Source organism: Caretta caretta, chromosome 7 (genome assembly GCF_965140235.1).
Source record: "Caretta caretta isolate rCarCar2 chromosome 7, rCarCar1.hap1, whole genome shotgun sequence".
NCBI classification, from domain to species: Eukaryota; Metazoa; Chordata; order Testudines; family Cheloniidae; genus Caretta; species Caretta caretta.
Genome location: NC_134212.1, coordinates 91,964,547 through 91,989,502, shown reverse-complemented (window position 1 = coordinate 91,989,502; position 24,956 = coordinate 91,964,547). Strand labels below are relative to the sequence as shown.

Below are 24,956 nucleotides of genomic sequence, written 5' to 3'. Positions count from 1 at the left end.
GGGATTGGTGGGTGCAGTGTGTGTGTGGGAGTGCTGGGCTGCAGGGGGATGGGATTGGTGGGTGCAGTGTGTGTGTGGGGGGTGCTGGGCTGCAGGGGGATGGGATTGGTGGGTGCAAGGTGTGTGTGTGTGGGGGGTGTTGGGCTGCAGGGGGATGGGATTGGTGGGTGCAGTGTGTGTGTGGGGGGTGCTGGGCTGCAGGGGGATGGGATTGGTGGGTGCAGTGTGTGTGTGTGGGGGGGTGCTGGGCTGCAGGGGGATGGGATTGGTGGGTGCAGTGTGTGTGTGTGGGGGTGCTGGGCTGCAGGGGGATGGGATTGGTGGGTGCAGTGTGTGTGTGGGGGGGTGTTGGGCTGCAGGGGGATGGGATTGGTGGGTGCAGTGTGTGTGTGTGTGGGGGGGGTGTTGGGCTGCAGGGGGATGGGATTGGTGGGTGCAGTGTGTGTGTGTGTGGGGGGGTGCTGGGCTGCAGGGGGATGGGATTGGTGGGTGCAGTGTGTGTGTGGGGGGGTGCTGGGCTGCAGGGGGATGGGATTGGTGGGTGCAGTGTGTGTGTGGGGGGGTGTTGGGCTGCAGGGGGATGGGATTGGTGGGTGCAGTGTGTGTGTGTGGGGGGGGTGCTGGGCTGCAGGGGGATGGGATTGGTGGGTGCAGTGTGTGTGTGGGGGGTGCTGGGCTGCAGGGGGATGGGATTGGTGGGTGCAGTGTGTGTGTGGGGTGCTGGGCTGCAGGGGGATGGGATTGGTGGGTGCAGTGTGTGTGGGGGGGGGTGTTGGGCTGCAGGGGGATGGGATTGGTGGGTGCAGTGTGTGTGTGGGGGGTGCTGGGCTGCAGGGGGATGGGATTGGTGGGTGCAGTGTGTGTGTGGGGGGGTGCTGGGCTGCAGGGGGATGGGATTGGTGGGTGCAGTGTGTGTGTGGGGGGGTGTTGGGCAGCAGGGGGATGGAATTAGTTTGGCAGGTGTGGCGGGAGCACGGCTGTTGTTACTACCCCTGTCCCTGCAGCAGCCTCCACTCCAGCTCTCAGCCCAACCGGCCTCCGCCCCCCAGGCCCAAGGCCGAGCTGGACGGGGCGGGGAGAGAGGGAGGCAGGCGGGGCGACCCCTGCTCCCGAAGCCGCTGATTGGCGCCGCGGCGTGGTGTGAGGAGGCCGGCAGGGTTGGGCGGTGCTAGCGAAGCTTCCCCCCGTCCCGTCTGTCGCGCGCAGCAGCCCCGCCGCCAGCAGCAGCCGCGCGGCCCCTTGCGAGTCCCCGGCAGCCCGGCCGGCGCGCTCCGCGGCAGCCTCCGCTCAGGTCAGTGCGGCCGCAGCCTGGCTCCACCCGCGCGCCCTCCCTGCACATCTGCCGCGGCGGCGGCCGCACGGAGCGGAGCGGAGCGGGGCGGGCGGTGACGCTGGCAAGAGACTTGGCGGGTGGCAGGGCGCCGGGATCCGTGTTCGTAGGGCGCCGTGAGGCCTGGAGCTGACTCCCCCGGGGGAACCAGCGCTGGCCCCTGCCGTTCTTTTAATGCCTAGCTCTAGTTGTGCCCTCGCTTCCCGAGGGCCGGGGCGCTCGAGGCGGCTTCCTGTTTCTCTGTGCTGTGTCGTAGGATTGTTGTTTAGATGTTTGTACCGCACCTAGCACGCTGGGGGCCTGAACTATGTCTGATCCTCGACCTCAAGTGCTACCCCAGGGCGAATAATAAATTAATGCTGATAGCGGACAGCCTGCCTCCTCTTGGGGTCACAGTTGTGTGGCTTCCCCCTCCTCTCGAAAGTACTTAAATGGGCCCCCCTTCTTGTAGGTATTTATCCCCATTTTATAGATGAGGGAGCTGGATGCACAGCGGGGTTTGGGGTGGAGGCTGACAGCACGCGACCCCCATGTAATAACCTTGTGACCCCGAGGGGTCCCGACCCCCAGTTTGACAACCCCTGCTTTAGAGATGCCATGAATATTGCTAAATCTCTGACTCTTGAAGGTGTTGCAGTGAATTCTGTCTTGATTCTTGTATGTCGTATTGCTGTAGCTGTGTTGGTCCTAGGAGATTAGAAAGACAAGGTAGGTAATTTTATTGCACCAGCTTCTGTTGGTGAGAGAGAAAAGCTTTTGAGTTTACACAGAGCTCTTCTTCAGCTCTGGGAAGAGCGTGTCAGCTAAAGGGAACAAACTGTTTAGCGTGACCGGTTTCAGAGTAGCAGCTGTGTTAGTCTCTATTTGCAAAAAGAACAGGAGCACTTGTGGCACTTTAGAGACTAACAAATTTATTTGAGCATAAGCTTTCATGGGCTACAGGCCACTTCATCAGATGCATGCAGTGGAAAATACAGTAGGATGATTTTATATACACAGAGAACATGAAACAATGGGTGTTATCATACAGTAGGACGATATTATTGGGTGTATGATAACACCCATTGTTTCATGTTCTCTGTGTATATAAAATCGTCCTACTGTATTTTCCACTGCATGCATCCAATGAAGTGGGCTGTAGCCCACTGTCAAGGTTCCTCCCCCACTCTGAACTCTAGGGTACAGATGTGGGGACCTGCATGAAAAACCTCCTAAGCTTATCTTTACCAGCTTAGGTCAAAAACTTCCCCAAGGTACAAAATATTCCACCCTTTGTCCTTGGATTGGCCGCTACCACCACCAAACTAATACTGGTTACTGGGGAAGAGCTGTTTGGACGCGTCTTTCCCCCCAAAATACTTCCCAAAACCTTGCACCCCACTTCCTGGACAAGGTTTGGTAAAAAGCCTCACCAATTTGCCTAGGTGACTACAGACCCAGACCCTTGGATCTTAAGAACAATGAACAATCCTCCCAACACTTGCACCCCCCCCCCCCTTTCCTGGGAAATGTGATAAAAAGCCTCACCAATTTGCATAGGTGACCACAGACCCAAACCCTTGGATCTGAGAACAATGAAAAAGCATTCAGTTTTCTTACAAGAAGACTTTTAATAAAAATAGAAGTAAATAGAAATAAAGAAATCCCCCCTGTAAAATCAGGATGGTAGATATCTTACAGGGTAATTAGATTCAAAAACATAGAGAACCCCTCTAGGCAAAACCTTAAGTTACAAAAAAGATACACAGACAGAAATAGTTATTCTATTCAGCACAATTCTTTTCTCAGCCATTTAAAGAAATCATAATCTAACACATACCTAGCTAGATTATTTACTAAAAGTTCTAAGACTCCATTCCTGGTCTATCCCCGGCAGAAACCAGCATATAGACAGACACACAGACCCTTTGTTTCTCTCCCTCCTCCCAGCTTTTGAAAGTATCTTGTCTCCTCATTGGTCATTTTGGTCAGGTGCCAGCAAGGTTACCTTTAGCTTCTTAACCCTTTACAGGTGAGAGGAGCTTTCCCCTGGCCAGGAGGGATTTCAAAGGGGTTTACTCTTCCCTTTATATTTATGACATCCACTAAAGCTTATGCTCAAATAAATTCGTTAGTGTCTAAGGTGCCACAAGTACTGCTGTTCTGTTTAGCATGAGTAGTTAACAGATTTCAAGATGAACAGTCCCATGAAATGTGTTAACTAGTTATACTACACAGTCTGTTCCACGTTGTACTTAGCTGTGACACTCTAAATTTCCCAGACCAAAAGAAGAATTCTGGGAAGCTCGAAAGCTTTTCTCTCACCAACAGAAGTTGGTCCAATAAAATATATTACCTCAGTCACCTTGATTCCTTCTTGTCAATGAAGTTATTGGTGTGGGAGCCACTTAGGCTATTTTCAGAGTAGCAGTCGTGTTAGTCTGTATCCGCAAAAAGAACATGAGTACTTGTGGCACATTAGAGACTAACAGATTTATTTGAGCATAAGCTTTCGTGGGGCTCCTTCTCACAGGTTTTTATATGTTATATGCTGCCCATGGGAAAAACAACATGAGACAGTTGGAAGGGGAAAAAAATAAAGTTTATAAACCATTAACGGCCACCTTTTTTTTTTTTTTTCTAGTAATAAAAATATCTGGTCGCATCAGTGGCCCCTGAGCCTTTTGGTCCTTTACCTCCTCTGAGAAGTGCTTATGAGGTGTAAAGGGGAAAGGGAAAGAAAGGTTTTTAACAGTGGCAGGAGCTGCTGTTTCCTTGTTATTCCGTGAGTACATATCTCCCTCCCCTCCCCAAAGTCTGTTTTTTGAGTACTTGTGGCACCTTAGAGACTAACCAATTTATTTGACCATAAGGTTTCGTGAGGTACAGCTCACTTCATGCATGCATCCGATGAAGTGAACTGTAGCTCACGAAAGCTTGTGCTCAAATAAATTGGTTAGTCTCTAAGGTGCCACAAGTACTCCTTTTCTTTTTGTGAATACAGACTAACATAGCTGTTACTCTGAAACCTGTTTTTGAGTGTTTGTTTTTTGTTGTTTTTTTTTTTGGCAAGTTAAGCTTAATAGCATTGGATGCTGTGAGTTGCGTAAGTCAGGGCTGGATATAACTGTAGGTGAATAGCATTGTGAATATTATTAATGTGAGATGGTTACACTTTTGTGGGCAGTTTGCACAAGAAAACTGTAGTGATTTTCTTAGTTATTTTATAAGAGCAAATCCAGGGAAGTACATGCACAGCTTAATACAGTTGGCCCAGATTTCTCCATTCTTTGTTTAATATTGATGTGCTGTTATAATGGTTTTTGTTTCTGGTCCACTACATCACCATTTGAGAAAATGTTGATTTTTGGAAGGGAAGAATATTTGATTTATTTGTATTAAATCCACTGGAAGTCTTCATGAAAACAAATAATGCTGCAGAAAAGTTTCTCAATTATAGTAGACTGTGACTCTTTGTATATTACTCCTTTCCCTCTTTCCTCCCCCAGCCAATTTATTTCTTCTGTAGAAGAAGCCATACAACTTAACCTCAGGGTCTCGCTTTTTTTTTCTTTTGCAGCATAAATCTTTTTTTCTTTGTTATACAGTGTAGTTTTTGCAAAGCCTTATTTTCTTACACAAATAAATAAAGAAATGTATTTCTACAGAATGAAGATGTGGCTCTTTATAATTGTGGCATGTTTGATCCAAGGAATTGTAAGTTCAGAAGCATTTGTCAGAAGAAGAAGAAATGTGGATCCTGAAACATCTATGAATATTGTAAGTTATGTATTGTAAAATTCATTCAATAGCTACCATTTAAAAAAAATTGTTGATTGTCATCTGTTACCATATGGTTACTATATATAGTGAATAACTCTAGTTATGTTAGATATTGTAGTATGTTTACTGTGGGAAAATGCTGACTTTTGAAACTGATTACTTTAACTGTGGAAGGGTGTTTTGCCTATTTAAACTTTAATGAATAATGCTCTTGTTGTAGGTCTGGAATAAAGAACAGAGGGAAAGTGCCTAACCTAGTTCTTTAAATTGCTTAACCTGTTTACACGCCTGACAGTAAGCAGGAATCTTGTCAGCGACATTCTGTTTCCATCTCCCTCCTTGCTTGCAAATAGAAAAAAGCTGTGGATTGATTGTGGGTATGGGTGTGCATGTGAGAAAGATGTAGAGGAAGTAACATATATAAATAATATGTATCTCTGGCCTATATGCTGTCTCATGTCTTATATAAAAGGGTAAATAACACTCTCACTTTCTGCACATCAGTCATGATTTTATGGACTTCTGTCATATTCCCCCTTGGTCATTTCTTTTTCCAAGATGAACAGTACCAACCTTTTAAATCTCTCCTCATATGGAAGCTGTTCCCCACCCATAATAATTTTTGTTTCCCTTCTCCGTACCTTTTCCAGTTCTAATATTTTTTCGTGAGATAGGGTGACCAGAACTGCACGCAGTATTCAAGGTGTAGGCATACCATGGATTTATATAGTGGCATTATGATAATGTTATGTTGTCTTATCTGTCCCTTTTTTAATGTTTCCTAACATTGTTATCATCTTTGACTGCTGCTGCACATTGAGCAGTTGTTTTCAGAGAACTATCCACAATGACTCCAAGATCTTTCTTGAGTGACAACAGCTAATTTTAGACCCCATCATTTTGTATGTATAGTTGGGATTAAGTTTTCTAATGTGCATTACTTTGCATTTATCAGCATTGAATTTCATCTGCCATTTTGTTGCCCAGTTTTGTGAGATCATCTTGTAACTCTTGGTAGTTAGGTCCAAAGCCGATTATCTTGAGTAATTTTGTATCATCTGTAAATTCTGCTACCCCACTTTTTACACCTTTTACCAGATCATACTCTGTGGCCCTACCTCCACTCTAGTTAAAACTGCTAGAAGGAACCGTACTTATTAAAACCACTTTTTCCTAGTAAGGTTTTCCTGACAATTGCTTTGCTCCCCCTTTGCTTTCACTCTTGTTGCTTTTCCCTCTTTCTGTCCTTGGGTAAGGACTTGCTGTTAATTACTTGTGATCTTATCGGCACCTTTGCCCCTCCTCTCATTTTCCCCACACTCTTTGTTACCTTCCCTTGTTGCATCACATCTGAAACTAGCTTATAAACTCTTTGGGGAAGAGAGAATTTTCCTTTTCCGTACAACACCTAGCATATTTCTGAGCACTTTAAAAAAAAATAGTAACTAGAGTTATTGCCAATAGGATCATGCAGTGTACTGGTTAGGCATTTACACATCTTCTAAATGATTCTGCTAAATGAGTTTTTTTTTTTTTTTTTAAAGGTTTGTGAACTAACTCAATTGCAAGTGATGGAATAGAAGTGAGTTTTTCGAAGAGATGGTGTTTAGTAGTCCTATTTTATAGCATTAGTGTCGGACATTAAAAGCCATAACCCACGTATCTGAACAGTGTGCAAAACTTTCCTGTTCTTGCTGCAATGGTTAAGTCATAATATAAATGACTTTATTGAAGCCACTGTTCTACAACATTTTGTTTCAAACCTTCTGTGTTGTGGGTCATTTAGATGATGTATTTAAGTGTGATAGGGTTCCATGAGTGATAAATAAGAGTAAGGATCATACCTCTAATATTTGAAATGTTTTGAAAATCTTGCCCTTTAGAAGACAGATGCATCCCCTCATCTGCCACTGATAGCACAATTTTTGGTGACATCACTGGTCTGTCATTGACAGATGTTTGCTCTTTTCAGTGAGCATTGTCTGTCTGTCCTTCTCTCTGTCACTTCAGTCTTTCCCTTCTTTATCCTGTTGTTCCAATCTTCTTTCCCCTGCTCCCTTTTCCAGCACTCTTGTCTCCTCTGGTTAGTGGCAAACTAGATGACCTATGTGTCTTCTCTATAGTGGAGACATAGACTACCAGCTTTAGCCTGGGATACGAACTAGAATCTGGAGCTCTCTCTCTGTAGGGCTTGGACATTGAGACAGATAAGAGAGAGATTTCAAAGGCACCAAGAATTGTTAGTGCCGAACTCCTATTGAAAGTCAGTGGGAGTTGGGTGCCTAATTCTCGTTGGTGACTGAAACACGTGCGGTAGAGAACACATCATCACCTAGTAACAAACCTTTCCCTGATGGTCTCTCTCTACCACCTACCAGACATAGCCACAGCAATGGAGACATCACACTTCTATATTGTTGTCTGTGGAAAGACTTCCAAGCACTTTACAGACATTAATGAATTAAAAATGTCAAAAGTTTCAATTAAAAGCTTTTGTTTTTCTTTTTGCAGAGTGAAATTGTTACCTACAGAGGCTACCCTAGTGAGGAGCACGAAGTGGTGACTGAAGATGGATATATCCTTAGCATTAACAGAATTCCTCATGGGAAGAAAAGCCATGGGAGGAAGAAGGGTAAGATTTACTTCTGCCTGAAGAAGGGGAAGCCTTGAAAAAGATCACTTTGATTTAGAGAGTGCTAGCTCTTGTAATAAACCTGACCAGGATAAAATGTTGGTAACCTATGTGGTTTACAATTACTTATAAAGGAAAATAACAGTGCAGACTATGTTAGAGTGGTTAAATTATTGGGGGGGGATTTCCCCCCAAAATTCAGAATTTGTAAGTGGTTTGTATTTTGCAGGATCTCAGACACTTTTTGTGTGTGTGTGTGTTGAAATTTTATGTTTACTGAAAAAACTCATTTTATGATAAGAGAAATGGTAACTTTTTTTAAAGTAAGAATGTATTAAAGTCTGTCTGTCTGCGAAAATATCATTTTTTAAACTTTTTTTGGTTTTAAAAACTTTGACTAACACTAAAGGTAGGGGCAGGTCCTATTCCTCTTCTGTTGAAAAACAAACCAGAAAGACACTTCCCCTCCCCCAACAAAACAAAAACAAAAAACAAACAAAAAAAACACAAACAAAAATCCCAATGCTCTTCTGATTTCTGCCTGGAAATAGGAATTAGACTAAGTTGATTTGATTTTAGATTCTAGCATCCTTGTCGTTATAAGAAACTATAAAGCAAAGTAATAATTACTATAGCACCATATTGTACATAGCTATTTACAGTACGTAAAATATTGTAGTAATAAAAAAAAATCTTGTTTCTAAAGAAATTGGATATTTTAAGCTGTACTGCACCCAAGCCAAGACTAAGTGGATGTTGTTGCTTATTGCCTCGCCAGAAGTGGTTGCCTTTCAGAAGTGTTTGACAGGGAACGAGAATGACAAGCATATACTAAGGAGAAGGATGTCCAAGCCGTAAAGAGTGGCGTGAAAGAAGGCACAAAATTAGGAGAGGGGAAATCAAAAGAGGAGACAAAGGGAGTTTTCAGAAGAGAAGCTTGGGATAAGTGTAGAGAGTGGGAGTGTGTATAGGAGGGAATGAGGCCAAAGGTACTGGCAAGGCCTAAGCTATAGAATGTTTTGAAAATAAGACTAAAATGGATGTGGAAGAAGAGAAGCATGTGCAGGAAACAGTCTTAGATCTGCTATACTATTATGCTGTGGAAACTAATATGCTTGTAGATCTGAATAGCATTGGATGAATTCGGCCAGAATCAAATTATGTTTAATGTCCCTTGGGGTAAATTCTGCCCTCTGAGGCATGCATGCATCTATCATTTATTTCAGTGGGAGTTGTATGCTTATATCTGAGGGTAGAGTCTGAACCCAGGGAGTTTAAAAAGGTGAAGATGTGTGATGCATACATATGTATCTTATGGAAGGGGGAAAAAGCTAATATCCTATAATTGCAGGTGTGAACAAATACTATGGCAAAAGACCCTCTTCTACCAAAGGCAAAAAAATCTGTCTGTCCTTAATGGTTGATTTGATCTCTCTGAAGCACGTTTGCCCTAACTACTATCTCAAAGAGCATAGAGGCAGACAGTTTGGTGCACAAGGCAAGCTAGTCAATTTGGCTAGTTTTATATTCGTGCTTAAAAAATCCTGAGAAATCCACAAAGTGAAGATAGATTATGCTTCTGTAGATTTTTTTTATTGAATCTTTCATCTGTAACATAAGCAAATAGAGTGAAGTTTCCTGTCTCAAAAGAGTGATGAGGAGGTGAAGGAGGAAGCAGTATCAAAGTTCATGTTTTGTAAAATACTTTTAATTTTTTAAAAACAAGGATTACTGAGCAACTTTTGTCAAGTAGGATCCCCTAGAAGAAGAATGAAGACTTCAAAGTTCATGTTGACTTCAAGCTGTTATGGACCTGGTATCTTTTCCCAAACAGTGTATATTTACTGCTGACAGAATTCATAGGGCACATATTTCATAATGTTTCTGTTGCAATATCTGAGAAATGTGAATGGGATTAATTGCTGTTATGTATGACATTATCTTTTGAAGTGAAAGTCCACAACAGTCTACAGTTTCACAGCTGCAAAAACTGTAAGGGAAATTTTGTTGAGTTAAAAAGAAAAATGGCAATGACTTTCAGTTTGTTAATGAGTGCTAAAAATCAACATCAGTACATGAATGGAAGGTATTAAAGTAAGTTCACCTTCCATTCCCAGTTTCCATTCCCATGCTCCTACGCATTCTGAGAACCTGCAGCAGATGTTAATGTTGATACAAAGTGGAAGGGGATCTGATGCTAAAGACAGTGGTACACCATCTTAGTTTGTCATTGTCTTAGCCTGAAAAGCCTGATCCCTGGAGTTCACCTATAAGAATGCCTTCTACTGCCTTGTGGGAAGAGGATGGGAGTAAGGACAATGAAGAAAAGCTAGCATGCCTTCAGGATCAGACCTCTTATAAATAGCACTCTATGTTCTTGCTGTCGTTCCTGCTTTTCTCTCTGCTTTTGGGTGTGTGTGAAATACTAGGGTCTTTTGCTCTTGCTTTTGCTTAAGAACCTAATGTAATGTTTTTAAACCCATAACAAGAATAAAATAACTTTTTCTTTAAAAACCTGCTATTGTGGAAGATTACAGTGCATGAATTTAAGACATGAGTATCATAAAGGCTGCTCATCTTACAGTCCTATAGCTTAACCACTCAAATATAGATATGAAGCAAATATTGAATACTCACTAGAATTTGTGTCAGGAGTTCAGTGCCAGGAGAACATGAAGCTTTGATTTTTAACTACATAACATGCTTTATCTTTCAGGTCCCAAGCCTGCTGTTTTTCTGCAGCATGGTTTTCTTGCAGATGGTAGTAACTGGATCACAAATTTGGACAACAACAGCCTGGGCTTTATGCTGGCAGATGCTGGCTATGATGTTTGGATGGGAAACAGCAGGGGGAACACTTGGTCCAGAAAGCATAAACACTATACAGTGAAGCAAGAGGAATTCTGGGTTTTCAGGTAGCTGGATCTCATTTCTGAGGAGTGCTGTTTATTACATGTTATACATGCTGTCAACAGGAACCACTCCTTTCCTTCCCTCATTTCCTCCATGATACCATGCCCCCACTATTAGCGCTGTGCCGATCACTGAATTTTTGGTTTCCTGGAAGTTCTTGGAGCCGAGAGAGTAGAGGTTGGTTTGGGTCAAACTGAAACACTTTTTGAATTTTTGGTGAATTGAAAAAATAGGAAAAATTTCCTTTTGGGTTGAATGAAACGATTTGTTTCCAGGCATTTTTAAAAAATAAAAGGAAACGAAGGTTTCAATTCACAGCCAAGGCAGTAGGGTTTCCCCCTTAGCCCAGTGGTCAAGACATTGTTTTTGTATGTGGGAGACTCAGGTTTGAATTCCTGCTGGGGAGCAGGGACTGGAACCCAGGTCTTTTCCTTCAACCACTGGGGATATAGTCGTTCTCTCTCCTGCTCTCTGTCTGGCCCAATGACTATTCATGCACTTTTTTATACAAAGTGAGACAGCTTCAAGAGAGGAGATTGAGACACCCCCCACCCTGAATACCCCATAGCCAGGACTCCCTCCCATCCCTTCCCTTGAAATTTCTTTGGCCAAATCTGCATTTTTTTGGCAAATAAACTGTTCATCTGAAAAACTTCACCCTGCTCTCACCCAATCTCAAAGAAGATATATTGGAATTGGAAAAGGGCAACAAAAAATGATTAGGGGATGGAATGGCTGGCATATAAGGAGAGATTAATAAAACTGGGACTTTTCAACTTGGGAAAGAGACAACTAAGGGGGCATATAAAAGAGGTCTAAAAGTCATGACTGGTGTGGAGAAAGTAAATAAGGAAGTGTTATTTACTCCTCATAACACAAGAACTAGGGATCACCAAATGAAATTAATAGGCAGCAGATTTAAAACAAACAAAAGGAAGTATTTCTTCACACAGTGCACAGTCAACCTGTGGAACTCCTTGCCAGAGGATGTTGTGAAGGCCAAGACTATAACAGGTTAAAAAAAGAACTAGATAGGTTCATGGAGGGTAGGTCCATCAATGGCTATTAGTCAGGATGGGCAGGGATGGTGTCCCTAGCCTCTGTTTGCCAAAAGCTAGAAATGGGTGACTGGATGGATCACTTGATTACCTGTTCTGTTCATTCCCTCTGGGGCACCTGGCATCGGCCACTGTCGGAAGACAAGGAAACTGGGCTAGATGGACCTTTGATCTGACCCAGTATGGCTGTTCTTATGCTCTGTCAACTACCCCACTTCAGTAACAGATTAAACAAGATTGTGCCACTCCAATTTTTTATCTTGGTTATATATGTGCTAATATGCTAATAGTGTGGGGAACTATAAATTTGCTATAATGGCCTGATCCTGCCTTCATTGAAATCAATGAGAAAATTCCCATTGGCTTGTGTGGTGCAGGATCAAGCCCTAAGTGAATCTTGGTCAGAGTTTGGCTGTTTGGAATCAACCTTTGGAAGTTTTTGTTCATTCTTATCTGACTGATCTTCAATGTACTAAAGTTCCATTCAATAGTTCTACTCTGTGTATGTTGATATGGAAATTTTATAGCTTTATTTATATAGCCATCTTCTTGTCTTTATGTTATAGTTTTGATGAAATGGCTAAATACGACCTTCCTGCCACTATAAACTTTATTGTGAATAAAACTGGACAGGAGAAAATCTATTACATTGGCCATTCACAGGGTACCACTATAGGTATGTTAAGACATTTTAATTTAACTTAATACATTGTTTTAAAAGAGAGATTTGCACACTTTTGATTAAATAATAATAAAATACGGATTTACTAGTACAGTTTGTCTTGTATCCTCATTAGAACTAAAAGGCTAGAGAATTAACTTTCACCTATTTATTTGAAGTGAAAACGTATAAAACAGTAAATTAAGCTAATAGACTATGTTATTCATCCAATTTATGTAAAAACAAATATTCTAAAGAGTTGTGAAAGTGTATATGAAAAATCATAGATTCATCACTCCAGCTAGAATTTGATGCTCAGGTCAACCTTTAATTAATCAAACCAGTATTTAAAGAAATACAGGACTGATGCTAATTCAAATTGTTCTCTAAACACATACACAATTTCCAAATTCAGAACTTAAAACATACTACTTAAAACATACTCTGTAATGAAAACATGCCCTAGCTAAAAATCTGATTTAGTTTCTGTCAAATATTGTCTTAAGCAGTCATTTTTTTTTTTACAGCTTTCATCGCATTTTCAACTATGCCGGAGCTGGCTAAGAAAATAAAAATGTTTTTTGCATTGGCACCTGTAGCCACAATCAAGTTCTCCACTAGCCCTCTGACAAAACTTGGAGTGCTTCCAGAGCTGCTGCTCAAGGTATGTATTTTAGTCAAGATATTTGTTTTAAACCTAAATGAGTATTTCTTTCCCATTTAAAATGGTTTTAGTAGAGAATATAAATAAAACTGCGTGTAGACTTAATGCATATGAATGTGCCTCTCTTGCGATATACACACTTGTACAGAAGATTAACATGCACAACATGAGTTCTAAGCCAAATTTTGACTTTGTATCAGTATATGTCTAGAGTTGCTCTGTGATGGTTTTCTGTATTGATAACTGCGTAATTGAGAGTAGAATTTGCCCCAGTGACCACAAAATGTATTTGATGCTGCCCACTGCACTCCATGTTCCACATTAAAAAAAAAAAAAAAAAAGTGAGTAATAATGTAAAAGCAGACATTTGTTTTGATGATGATGGATCACATGCTATCTGAAAACACTGTTTATCTTTGTACCATACACAAGGATGTTGAAAGCCTTCAAAATGGGAGAATTGAACCAGCAGGCTGAGAAATTTAAATACATGACAGGAGAAGCTAGGGGAAAGTTAAAACTTAAAATGTATCTTATAAACAGGGCTTAACTTGAAAGCATTAGTATTCCATTTACTCATTTGCACATGGTTCTAGGACTTGTGTTTCCAAAAAGCCGTGACTGGTATATATAAATTAGTCAATGTCAGTAGGGTCATGTGATATCCTTTCTTCCTTTATATAGAATATTTTCCATTTGTCATCAGTTTCTGCAGATTTATTTAGCAATCACCTCTGTGTACTTCAGTCTTTATATAGATTTTTCCATTGATAAACTCACATGCTCCACTCCGTTAAATTGGTATGGCTCCTAGAGACCCTGTTTAGTCTAATGCCTGCTTCTTGGGCAGGCGAGTATTAGCATAAATGCTGATCCCATTAAGGAGAGTTGGGCTGGTAAAAAATACTATGGTGCTTTTTCAGACTTGAAATTCTAAATTCTTATTTTTCACACAAGTTGCCAAACAAAGAGTGAGAAGAAACAGAAGGAGGATACAGTGAAGATGTTCACTAGCTGCTGTGTATAGGGGCTGGACTGCCCACCTCCATCCACCCAGCTATCCTTTGGTGGGAGAAGGAGGGGGAGCCATGTGAGTTCTGGCAGAGGAGGTTTTAGATATTGGAAGTGTCACCTTATCTCTGTTAGGCGTAATGCACCTTTTCTAACCATAGGACATGAATAGATATTTTTGTGTATTGTAACTGCCACTGGCTCTCCTTCTCCCCTCAGACAGATAGAGATGAGGCCAAATAACACCTGCCAGCTCACTCTGTCCCTCTTCTCATAGTGAAGGTGGCTGCTTCATTAGAATAATAGGCTGATCAGTGTCCCCAGTTAAGAGGCTTTTATTTGATAGAAAAATGCACCTGTTCACATGGTGCTGTGAAACTTGACCCAGTCACAGTGACTTGCACAGTGAGCTATTGTGGAACCACCCAATAAACCATAAACTAGTGGATAAGTCATCGACTTTGTGCTGTGTCAGTGTGAGTAAAAAGCACTCTGTAGATCATGTTCAAACCCTTGGACTTTTTAAAAATATCTTGCAAGAGGAAACTGCCACCACAATGCAAGCTTGGTTTTATTCACATCGTTTGAATTGAGGAAGCTTCAAATATCAAGCATCCCAATTTAAGCAGATGTAGCTTAAAATATTTAACCTTTAGCAGAAATCTGACATGCCCTCTCTGACATAATGAATATAAAACTTTTTAAAAAATTGGAATTTTCATGGATTTTCTTTGGGTAGCCATGAATAATTTATTCTGTTCTTAACTTGATAGCAAAGGTACTAATTATATATTTCGCTACAGAGTAATGCTCTAGGCCGGGGTAGGCAACCTATGGCACGCGTGCCAAAGGCGGCATGCAAGCTGATTTTCAGTGGCACTTACACTGCCCGGGTCCTGGCCACCAGTCCGGGGAGCTCTGCATTTTAATTTAATTTTAAATGAAGCTTCTTAAATATTTTAAAAACCTTGTTTACTTTACATACAACAATAGTTTAGTTATATATTATAGACTTATAGAAAGAGGCCTTCTAAAAACGTTAAAATGTATTACTGGCACGCAAAACCTTAAATTAGAGTGAATAAATGAAGACTCGGCACACCACTTCTGAAAGGTTGCTCACCTCTGATCTAGGCACACATGGAGTGTAATGAGAAACATTCTTAATCTCTTTTATGAATTGAAGTAGTTATCCCAAGAAAGCTAAAGTATGAGTAAAAGTAAATAGCCTTCTGTTATGTGTATTTGCTTATTATTTTGCAGGATATGTTTGGAAAGAAGCAATTCCTTCCCCAGAGTTCATTGCTGAAGTGGCTTGCCACTCATGTTTGTACCCACAGATTACTGGATGACCTTTGTGGCAATTTCTTCTTTCTTATATGTGGTTTTGATGAGAAAAACTTAAACATGGTATGTTCTGTATACACCTAGCAATCATCTCCTTGTGACTTTTAAGAGTATAGACTATGATCTAAGAGTGTTTATACTCCATATGTACCTTAAAAGAAGTTTAATACCTTCTAGTTCTTGAGAGATTGAATGAGTATCTTTTCTTGCTGTGGACAGGAGTCCAGCTGCACAGTCCAGTTGATAAAATACATAGAACTAAATTTAAAAATGGATTGAAAAGATGAAACAATTTTTTTGTACTTTGTGGGAAGAACATGGGCAAGATGGATAGATGGTGAAGAGAATTAATGGTATAGAACATGGAGAGAAGGGAGAAGTAAAATTTAGACTTCACAGCTTGGGATGTATCCATGTGCAAGAGCTGCTGAGATTTCCAGATCTCATAGTGGACATATGCAGTTGTTTTTCTAGGAGTCAATTTGTACAGTTTAAAAGTCTGTAGCTGTTCTGTGTTCCAAACGAAGATTGAAGCACAGGAGACAGTGCAGGTGTGTTGTGGACAAATTGGTTAAGTGCATTTCTAGTCTGAAAAGCAATTTTGTAAAAATTGTCTACCACGTCCTAATCGGTTACACCTGTACAAATGCATTGGAGGAAATGTTGCAGAGGTGTCGCTGAAGATGCAATTTAAAGACTGAAGGGATGTATGTTTTGATGAGGGCATAATTTGGCCTGTGGAACCTTTTGTTGCTGGTGATAAAACTTCAGAAGGAAAGAATCCAGCTTGAAATTTCCAGTCTCAAGGTTGAGTTTCCAGAGTTGGGTTTTTGTTTAAAAACCCAACAAAAAACACTAAATAGCAGAACATCTCTCTACATTGCTCTGGACATCTGTGACAGACAATAAACATGGAATCCCACAATGCCACTTTTTAGAATTGGTTTGTGGAGTAGTACTGTAAGCTGGGGGCAGTGGTCGGGACACAATAGTAAGAATACAATGGGCAGGGATGGTGTGTCTAGCCTCTGTTTGCCAGAAGCTGGGAATGGGCAACAGGGGATGGATCACTTGATGATTACCTGTTCTGTTCATTCCCTCTGGGGCACCTGGCATTGGCCACTGTCAGAAGACAGGATACTGGATACAATATCTAGATGGAACTTTGGTCTGACCCAGTATGGCCACTTTTATGTTCTAATAGACATAAGGAGCTTTGGGTTTGGTCATGGAGAGAGTGAGTGCGAATCTGACTGGCCATTCTAGTGGGATCAAGCCACCTGAAAGAGCAATGAAATGGGGACACTCATATGGGGGAGATTGTGCAAAATATTCCCAACAAAACTTTAACTTCAATGTTAAGTTTTTGCTTTTCCATGCAACTGCACTAAAATATTGTGGGGAAAATCTTCAAAATCATTTCTTCTGTCACAAAAGAATTATTTGGGCAAAATCACAATTTGAAACGTGGCCCAACTGATGTCTTGTCATTAACTTCAATAGGTCCAGGATTTCACCTTCAATTAAAAAAATTTTTTTGATTGAAAATCTGAATATGGCATAATTTATATGAAATAGGGAAAATGCTAATTTTTGTGTGCAGAATTTCCCACTCCCCACACAATTTTGCATAGTTCTAAATTTGGGTAATACTTTACTCTTTCTGAGGATTCAGCTTTCAGGAGACAGTATTTTTAAACTGAACATAAATGAAGCTTATTTGGAGCAACAGTCTACATTAGTAGAAGTAGGTTGAACAGCAGGTCAAAACTAGTATAGTGTAGGGAGGCATTTAAAAGTTAGAAGAGCTTGGAATGCTTTTGCTAACATTTAAAATTTTTAAACTTGTAAATTGATATAAAAGTTACTCATGCATATCACTGTCCAGTTTAAAGTCAATATTTATGACAAAATCCTTGTATTAAGGACACCATAGACTAGAAAAAACACTTCAGTTTTAATAAATTTAGTTTGCTTTTCATTTAGCTGGGAAACAAAGCTAGATTGGTTAGTTTCACTTTTGCTTCTAGTAACTTAAGCAATACTATTCTCCTTGTTTTTTTCAATGTGTTAGGAGAAGGCTTACATCTCTTCCTTCACAGCCATGCTTTGGTTTTTGTTTTTTGGAAAAAACTCAGACCAAAACATTGAAACATTCCTAGTCAGATTCAGTTTCTTGGTGTTTTTTTTTTTAAAGTGTAATTTTAAGGTAAAATAAAACATCAGCTTTAGATCAAACTTTAGTTTTAAACTAAGTTGACAATGTTATTCAATTAATGGCAAGACTTAAGCATCCTATCCAGTTTGCGTATACTAGTCTACTCTTAACTTTCTGATCAGAACTTATTTCTTTTAAACTTACTCTATTCAGTTGTGCAAAAAGCAATAAAGGATGGAACTGATGCATATTAATAGATGAAAATTGTGATTAACTATGATGCTGTTGCAGAGCCGAGTCGACGTGTATTCAACACACTGCCCTGCTGGGACATCTGTACAAAACATGATCCATTGGACCCAGGTAGAGCTTCTGAATCTAAAGTGCCTGTTGACCTAACTTGTTTATAAAATACTGCTGTCAGTGAAATAGGGGTAAAAATGTCAAAATGATCCCATGGTAGCACAACTTTGAGAAGACTCTGGGACTACTAAGGAGAAAGTCAGAACAGCAGGTATTAATCACTGCAAGGGAAACTTTTTAAAATTTCCCTTTGATGCAGCATATATTTTTGCATGAGTGCAAAATAATAGGTGCTTCAGATCAGCAGACAGTATTTCTGCCTGCGTTTTAAACTACCATATCAGAGATCAAGTTGCTATAACAAACATTTGATTCTCCTTCAGTAACCTTGGTTTCTGACCATGAGCTACATACTGTAGCAGGGCCAGTGGACAAATTGTGGATAGTTACAGTAGGGTTTTTTTTACACTTTGCAGTCCACATACTTGCAATTAATTTAGTGGCTGTATCTCAGTGGTATAAAGCAGGTGCTGTACTCCTATGCTGCGGGAAGAGATTTCTCGTGGAATCAGCATCTGCTGGTCCCTGCATAGGTGCTTGAAAGTAAGATACAATCTTAGAGTCAACCTGGTTGTCTACACAAAGTGTGTGTTGGTCTGGGAGTGTACTTTGAGCTTCCATGGGTTAGGTATCGGGCCTGGAATGAAGTGGGGAGAGACTCATACAGAAAGCTGGTTTTAAAGATTCATGTTTCTTAGACTGCTGTTTCTGAAAACTTTTGGACTGTAAACAGTACTAAGTAAGTTTTAAAGGAAAACTCCATTGATGTGGTTGTCAGAGTTCAGGGCAACTGCACCTGTATTTGTCCTCCATGGTCCAGTAAGGGCACCCCTTCTAGGCTCCCGGCTGCTCAACTGTCCACCTCTGGCAGAGACCCACATCTCTTTCCGTGCTGACTGGGGTACTTCAACGCTGCTACACTGTGAATTCCACAGCAAGACAGACTGCCTTAACAGGCCTGCATGTGTGCTGCTTTCTCTCCGAAGGCTTTGAACAGATTAATTGCCCCAGTTCTAAGTTACCATGCAGCCCTGTCTAAGCAAGCATATTTATTCTTAAGGTGAGAGCATTACAGATAAAACATACTGAAAACAATTAAAAGAACCTAGCATGCATGCCAAAAAGCTTACCAGAGATCATCTCCCTTCCCCTTCCCCCGACCCCCCCAACTCCAACAAGGGCTTTTGACAAGCGCCTGAGTGGTTGGCCTAGATTTTTTTTTTTTTTTTTTTTTTTTGTGCTATGATCCATTCTTGTTCCCAGAACTGGCTAAGTTTTCTTGTTCCCAAAATGGCTAAGATGGCTTTGTGTGACATGAATTCATTGTTGCTTTGCTGCAATGCAAATGCACCAAAACAACAGCTTTGGAGGAACAAATCTTTACTGCTTAAATAGTGACCTGCAGGCACTGAGCCAGATTTTCTGAAATATACAGACCAATATGCATGTGCAACCCCCAGTTTGGATTAAATCCAGCACAATTGGATGTTTACCTTTTTAAAAATGTGGCCACCTGTGTATTACTTAATAAAATTCTTTATTCCATTTCAGTACATGGTGTCTGCTCCTGCTTCTGGCCATAATCTGTAGGTGAAAATGTGAGATCTAAGACACCTTGTGGAGAAGAAGTGGGCATGGGAATGGTAGAGGGAAGAGGGTGTGGGAATAGTAGAATGAATATTGTAGAAGAACAAAGGCTATAATCAATTTGGCTTTCCTTTGCTCCAGTTATCTTTGTCTCATTGTATAGGTAAAACAGTACCTCCTCTCCCTGTGGTGTGTTCTTTGGTTTTGAATTTAATCACACAGGATTAAGGCAGTTCTCCAACTAACCGTCTTGTTCTTTCTTTACAATTCCTGAGTGCAGACACTGACCTTCATGTTTTTGTGTGAATATTTATGTTTTAGGCCGTTAAATCTGGGGAACTCAAAGCTTATGACTGGGGAAGCAAGGCTGCAAATTTGGCTCACTATAACCAGGTAAAGAAATTTTAATGGAAGTCTTACAATCCTTGAGAAACAAAAAAAGAAAACTTCAAAAACTGCCCGGAGACCATGTCAGGCTGTGATCTAGTGAGGCCTTGCAAATTAAGCAGGGACCTGCAGCTGGGATGCAAACATACAGGCCAGGCAGGGGTGGCCAACCTGAGCTGAGAAGGAGCCAGAATTTACGAATGTACATTGCCAAAGAGCGTCAGTAATACGTCAGCATCCCCCACATTGGCTCCCACCCCTGCTCCAAGCACCTCCCACCCACCAGCAGCCCCGCCGATCAGCACCTCCTGCTCCCTCCCCACACCTCCCAATCAGCTGTTTTGTGGCGTGCAAGAGGCTCGCAGGGGGAGTGGGAGGAGCGAGGGCATGGTAGGCTCAGGGGAGGGGGCAGGAAGGGGTTGAGCAGTGAGCACTTCCCTGCACATTAGAAAGTTGGTGCCTATAGCTCCAGCCCTGAAATCGGTGCCTGTACAAGGAGCTGCATATTAACTTCTGAAGAGCTGTATGTGGCTCTGGCTTTGGCCACCCCTGATATAGGCGCTAGGAAATTATTAGACATAAGGTGGCACTGTTGTCTCCGAGTACAGAGTCAGTGCTTCAGATATGACATGGGGTGATACTTTGTTGCAAGAGGTGCAGTAAATAAATCTTAACCAAGGTCTTGTCTGGAGTTGGGTGCAGGTTTTTCAGTGAATAGTATATTCACCAAAAAAAAAAAAAAAAAATGCACTTAGGGGGCACTGAAAGTATTCATAAATTTGGAAATATTTTCGGCCAAAAGGAGAGAATTTATTTTGAAAATGTCAAACCCATTCATTTTGGCCATTCTGAAATGTTTTGACTTTTTTCGTTTTGAAATATATCTACATATTTTAAAAAAGGATAAAACAAAAAAAATACAAAAATTTCATTTTAGCATTTTAGTTTTAGGGTGTGTTTTAGTCTGAAACAATTTTGTTTTTAAACTTCTTTCACTTTAGTGAAAATGTGAAAAAAATAATCTGTAGTTAGAAATAAACCAATCCCCCCTGCCCTCCCCAGAGTTTTTGGTGTGGCCCTTCAGTTGAAAAATCACTTATTTGCTCATCTTTAGGCCTGACTGTTTTTAGATTATTAGTGAGAAGTGCTGTGAGATCATTAGAGTTGTATAGGGTTAATTATGCTGCCCTGGCCAAACTTCAGCCTACTTAAATCCCCCCCTGTAGCTTCATTTGGATATCAAATTGTTTTCTAGATCTCTGTGCATAGCATTAAAAGTTTACCCCTCTTTTGCTTTACTGTGACTGTAATCTCTTGCAGTAATCCTAGCTTGAGCAGTGCAATACAGACTAGAAACATGCAGGCTCGTTGGTAGGTGTAATTTTACTTTCAGTGTAATAGTGACCTATAAAAGCCGGTTTGGGATTAAAATTTTACATGGTAGACTCTTTGCACACATAACTCATCCAACATTACCTTGCAATGTCCAAAAACCTCATTCTTCCTACTGAGCAGGTTTTAACATGGAGTTAGTCAGGGCTTCTCTTGAATTGACTGCTGCTCCAGAGCAAAGAAAGGGAAGGGCTAGGATTCTGACTTCTTCTATCCTCTTGCATTTGCTAATACATTGCAGTACTGCTAGACAACCCATTTAGCAGATGGGCTCTTTCTAAAGCCAGAGTTGTTTTTTTTGTATATATGCTTTCATTTTTAAAAGATTGCAATCTTTTTCTCCCCGTCCCCTCCCATAGTCTACCCCTCCATTCTACAAAATAAAAGATATGACTGTGCCAACTGTACTGTGGACTGGTGGACATGACTGGCTTGCAGACTGGAAGGATGTTGGCATGTTGCTCACTCAAGTCACTAATCTGGTTTACCACAAACACATTCCTGAATGGGAACATCTGGATTTCATCTGGGGTCTCGACGCACCCCATCGCATGTATAAAGAAATCATTAACGAGATGAGCACATATCTGTAAAACTGTCCGGGGAGTGTGGGGTTAAAATCTTGCTAAATGCCTCTCTTGGAATGTGTGGTGTTGTCATGGCAATAGCACCACATCTTTATTTATAATGCCTTTAAAAATGCCAATAATGACTACTGGTTTGGATTAATATCTATTTTCAATGTAAACAGTGTTATTTCTTTCATTCTTACAGTCCCTTTCCTATCTTGCTGGCTTCATGCAATGTGGTAATACTGTCAGAAAACAATAATGTGCCTTTGCCTAGAGGAAATATCAATAAATCTACATGGATTTAAAATAGGTTTTAAAAAGACAAATTAACCCACTTTGCATGTCAGCAGCCTGAAAGTTCAAAAGATAAGCACTTGCCCCTGAATAAAATATTAACATGGGTTTGAAAATCAAATACAGTAGAACCTCAGTTACCAATACCTTGGGATTGGACATTGTTTGTAACTCTGAACAAAACGTTATGGTTGTTATTTCAAAAGTTTATAACTATACATTGATTCAATACAGCTTGAAACTTTACTATGCAGAAGAAAAATGCTGCTTTCCCTTTATTTTTTTTAGTAGTTTGTTTAACACAGTACTGTACTTTTTTTTTTTTTTTTTTTTTTTGGTCTCTGCTGCTGCCTGACTGGGTAATTCTGGTTCCAAATGAGGTGTGTGGTTGACTGGTCAGTTCATAAATCTGGTGTTCATAACTCTGAGGTTCTACTGTAGATCTTTCCAAACCTTTTAGTAGTGCTCTTGCTCATACAGTGACAGTTTAACACTGGCAGCACAGGAACCAAAGACACCTAGCTATTTTCTCCTGTGCTTTAATCATAACTTAGCCATATTTTAACAGCTAAACCTGTCAGTTTACTTTCTTCCTAATATTACTCCAAGAAGAATCCATGCTGACACTGCATGCTTTCAGTGCCAGTTGGAGTCACACATTCTGGGTCTGATTCACTATTGCATTATTCCAGACTTCACTGGAGTTACACTGATGTAAAACTACACAAAGACCCTTTGTTTAAAATGCACTGTACTGATGAGAATTATTACTTATTGTTTGACCTTGCAAATTGCTGGGAGAAGCAAACAGGTTAAAAGAAAACAATGCTTTCTGTAACAGTTACTTGTTATGAGTTGCAGTGAAAAGGGTGGAAGATGTATGTAATTTATTTTTTTGCACTAATAACCACTAGAAAAAAAGGCTCAAATATGTAGTACTGGCAGAGGAGGGGCCAAAGGTAACAATTCTGTAATTCAGGTATATTGTGCCTCCATTTTCACTTGAACTCTATCCATAATCAGCGGCTTCAATGAAGAGCTAGGAGATCATAGGATTTCTAGAGCAGAGCAGGCATTAAACCCAAGGTCTCCAGAGTCCCAGTCTGTAATCCTAACCACAAAGCCATCCTTTGTCCGTTGGCTTCCTCCTCTATTTGATATAGAAAATATTAGATGTTAAACTCTTGGTGGCGAATTCTTTGTAAATAAACTAGAAAAAAGCCATAATTTTGGAGTTTTTTACTCCTTATCGAGGCCCAGGGAGTCCCTTGCATTTATAAGTTCTGGTACTTTAATTTTTTTTTTAAAAAATTGCTCTTAATATCCTAGTTGTGACTCCTAACAGAGCCCTATGCTCTATATTCCTGGTATTGGCATTTGCTTTAAATTACTTTCAGTTGCTTTAAAAAGGAAGTCTCTGAAAGAGAGTGAAGTGATTTGGACAGCTGTCATCGCAGTGCATGATCATAAATGCTTTAAATATTTTTCAATAAATCAGGATGATCTGTCAGAGCTTGGAATGGTGTTTTCTGTTACGTTGCATGTAGTTTTACATATGCATATATAATGTTTGTCAAAAATATTTCATTGACATAGGTGTCCAGGACGGATACAATGTAGGGATAAGGTAGCAGACTAAACGCCCATGCACACTTCTCCCCAGTCGTGAAAGGGTCACTCTCTAGAGCTAATAGATCGTTCATTTAGTCTCTGGCTTCTCATGTGAGACTTTCAAGAAGGGTGCCAGTTTTGATAACGTGTTCACAGGAACCAGACTGAGACCCCAACACATGGCTTTTAAGCCTCCATACAGTAGGTTATGACTTCTCCTCACACCAGTGACCTGGGGAAAAGGCTTCCTTCTTCACACTCGTAGTCACAATCCCATTACCCCGTTGTCTGTTAATCTGATATACAGTGAATAACAATGTTGCTATGCAGTGGCCTAGTCTCAAGACTCTCTGAGATAGAGAACATGAATTTCATTTATTGTCTCCATACGCTGAACACGAGCTGCAAATTGCATTTGAACATTAGGGTTTCCCCCTTTGGAACATGTTTGATCTTAAACTCAGCAAGTTCATGTTGTGAGTACAGTAGAGAATGAGCATTTGGGTAGCTGGGTCCACAAACTATCAACTTTCCCTAGGTTGCTGCCTTGGGCTGTCCCAGCATGAGTGGAGGCAGCACAAAAGCAGCATCCCATGTTCCACAGGAGCCTCTGCAAAGTTTCTGTTCTTTGCAGGGACTGGGCTAGGGATTATAAACTCCACAACTGCCTCTGTTCCTGTGGAGGTATATCTGCTGGCAGCAGGATGTGCTTGAATACATGGAATGGGAAAAAAGCATGCCGTATATGCTGGGTGGAGGCAGGAAAATGATTCTACTGGAGTGTGCTGTATTTAAAATTATATAAAAACTTCCGTACCACCCCCTCCTTCTTCGTGCTGGACACAGGTGCTGATAAATGTCCTAAGGTAGCACATGCCTGCACCTATTTCTCTTTGGATTGGGCATAGACCCCCCCTTTGTTTACATGGAGCTGGAAGCCCCTGACAAAAAACCAATAGCTCATACAGAGGTTCTGAGGCCATTTATATAAAAGAATATTAGAGGGAATGGGTACAGATAAATGGGCCAAAAGGGGATGGGGGACTTAAAGGAATTTAACAGCAAGAATGAAACAATAGCACAGTCCTTCCACCCGTCTCTGGAGGTGCCCAAAACAGTCTTCCCCACTTGAGGCCTCTAATCCCACCAGTGGTGCACATAGAATTGAGATATGCTAACCTGGTGAGGTGGCTTCTCAGTTTGGACTTGTGGCC

General features: G+C 40.9%; 1 protein-coding gene across 2 annotated transcripts; it reads left to right on the top strand.

Annotated features, from left to right (window-relative positions):
* The first annotated feature begins 1,175 nt into the window (after positions 1–1,175).
* LOC125639639 (putative lysosomal acid lipase/cholesteryl ester hydrolase) lies at positions 1,176–23,641 on the top strand. Of its 2 annotated transcripts, none has more exons than XM_048857184.2 (10): positions 1,176–1,291; positions 4,978–5,089; positions 7,604–7,724; positions 10,441–10,639; positions 12,262–12,371; positions 12,884–13,020; positions 15,295–15,441; positions 17,828–17,899; positions 19,808–19,879; positions 21,625–23,641. In XM_048857184.2, exons 2-10 carry the CDS (start codon positions 4,979–4,981, stop codon positions 21,856–21,858), a joined length of 1,203 nt encoding a protein of 400 aa, XP_048713141.2. In that variant the 5' UTR covers positions 1,176–1,291; position 4,978; the 3' UTR covers positions 21,859–23,641. The 2 variants fall into 2 exon arrangements, with proteins under 2 accessions (XP_048713141.2, XP_048713142.2); XM_048857185.2 differs by lacking the exon at positions 1,176–1,291 and adding an exon at positions 1,686–1,777.
* The last annotated feature ends 1,315 nt before the right edge of the window (positions 23,642–24,956 follow it).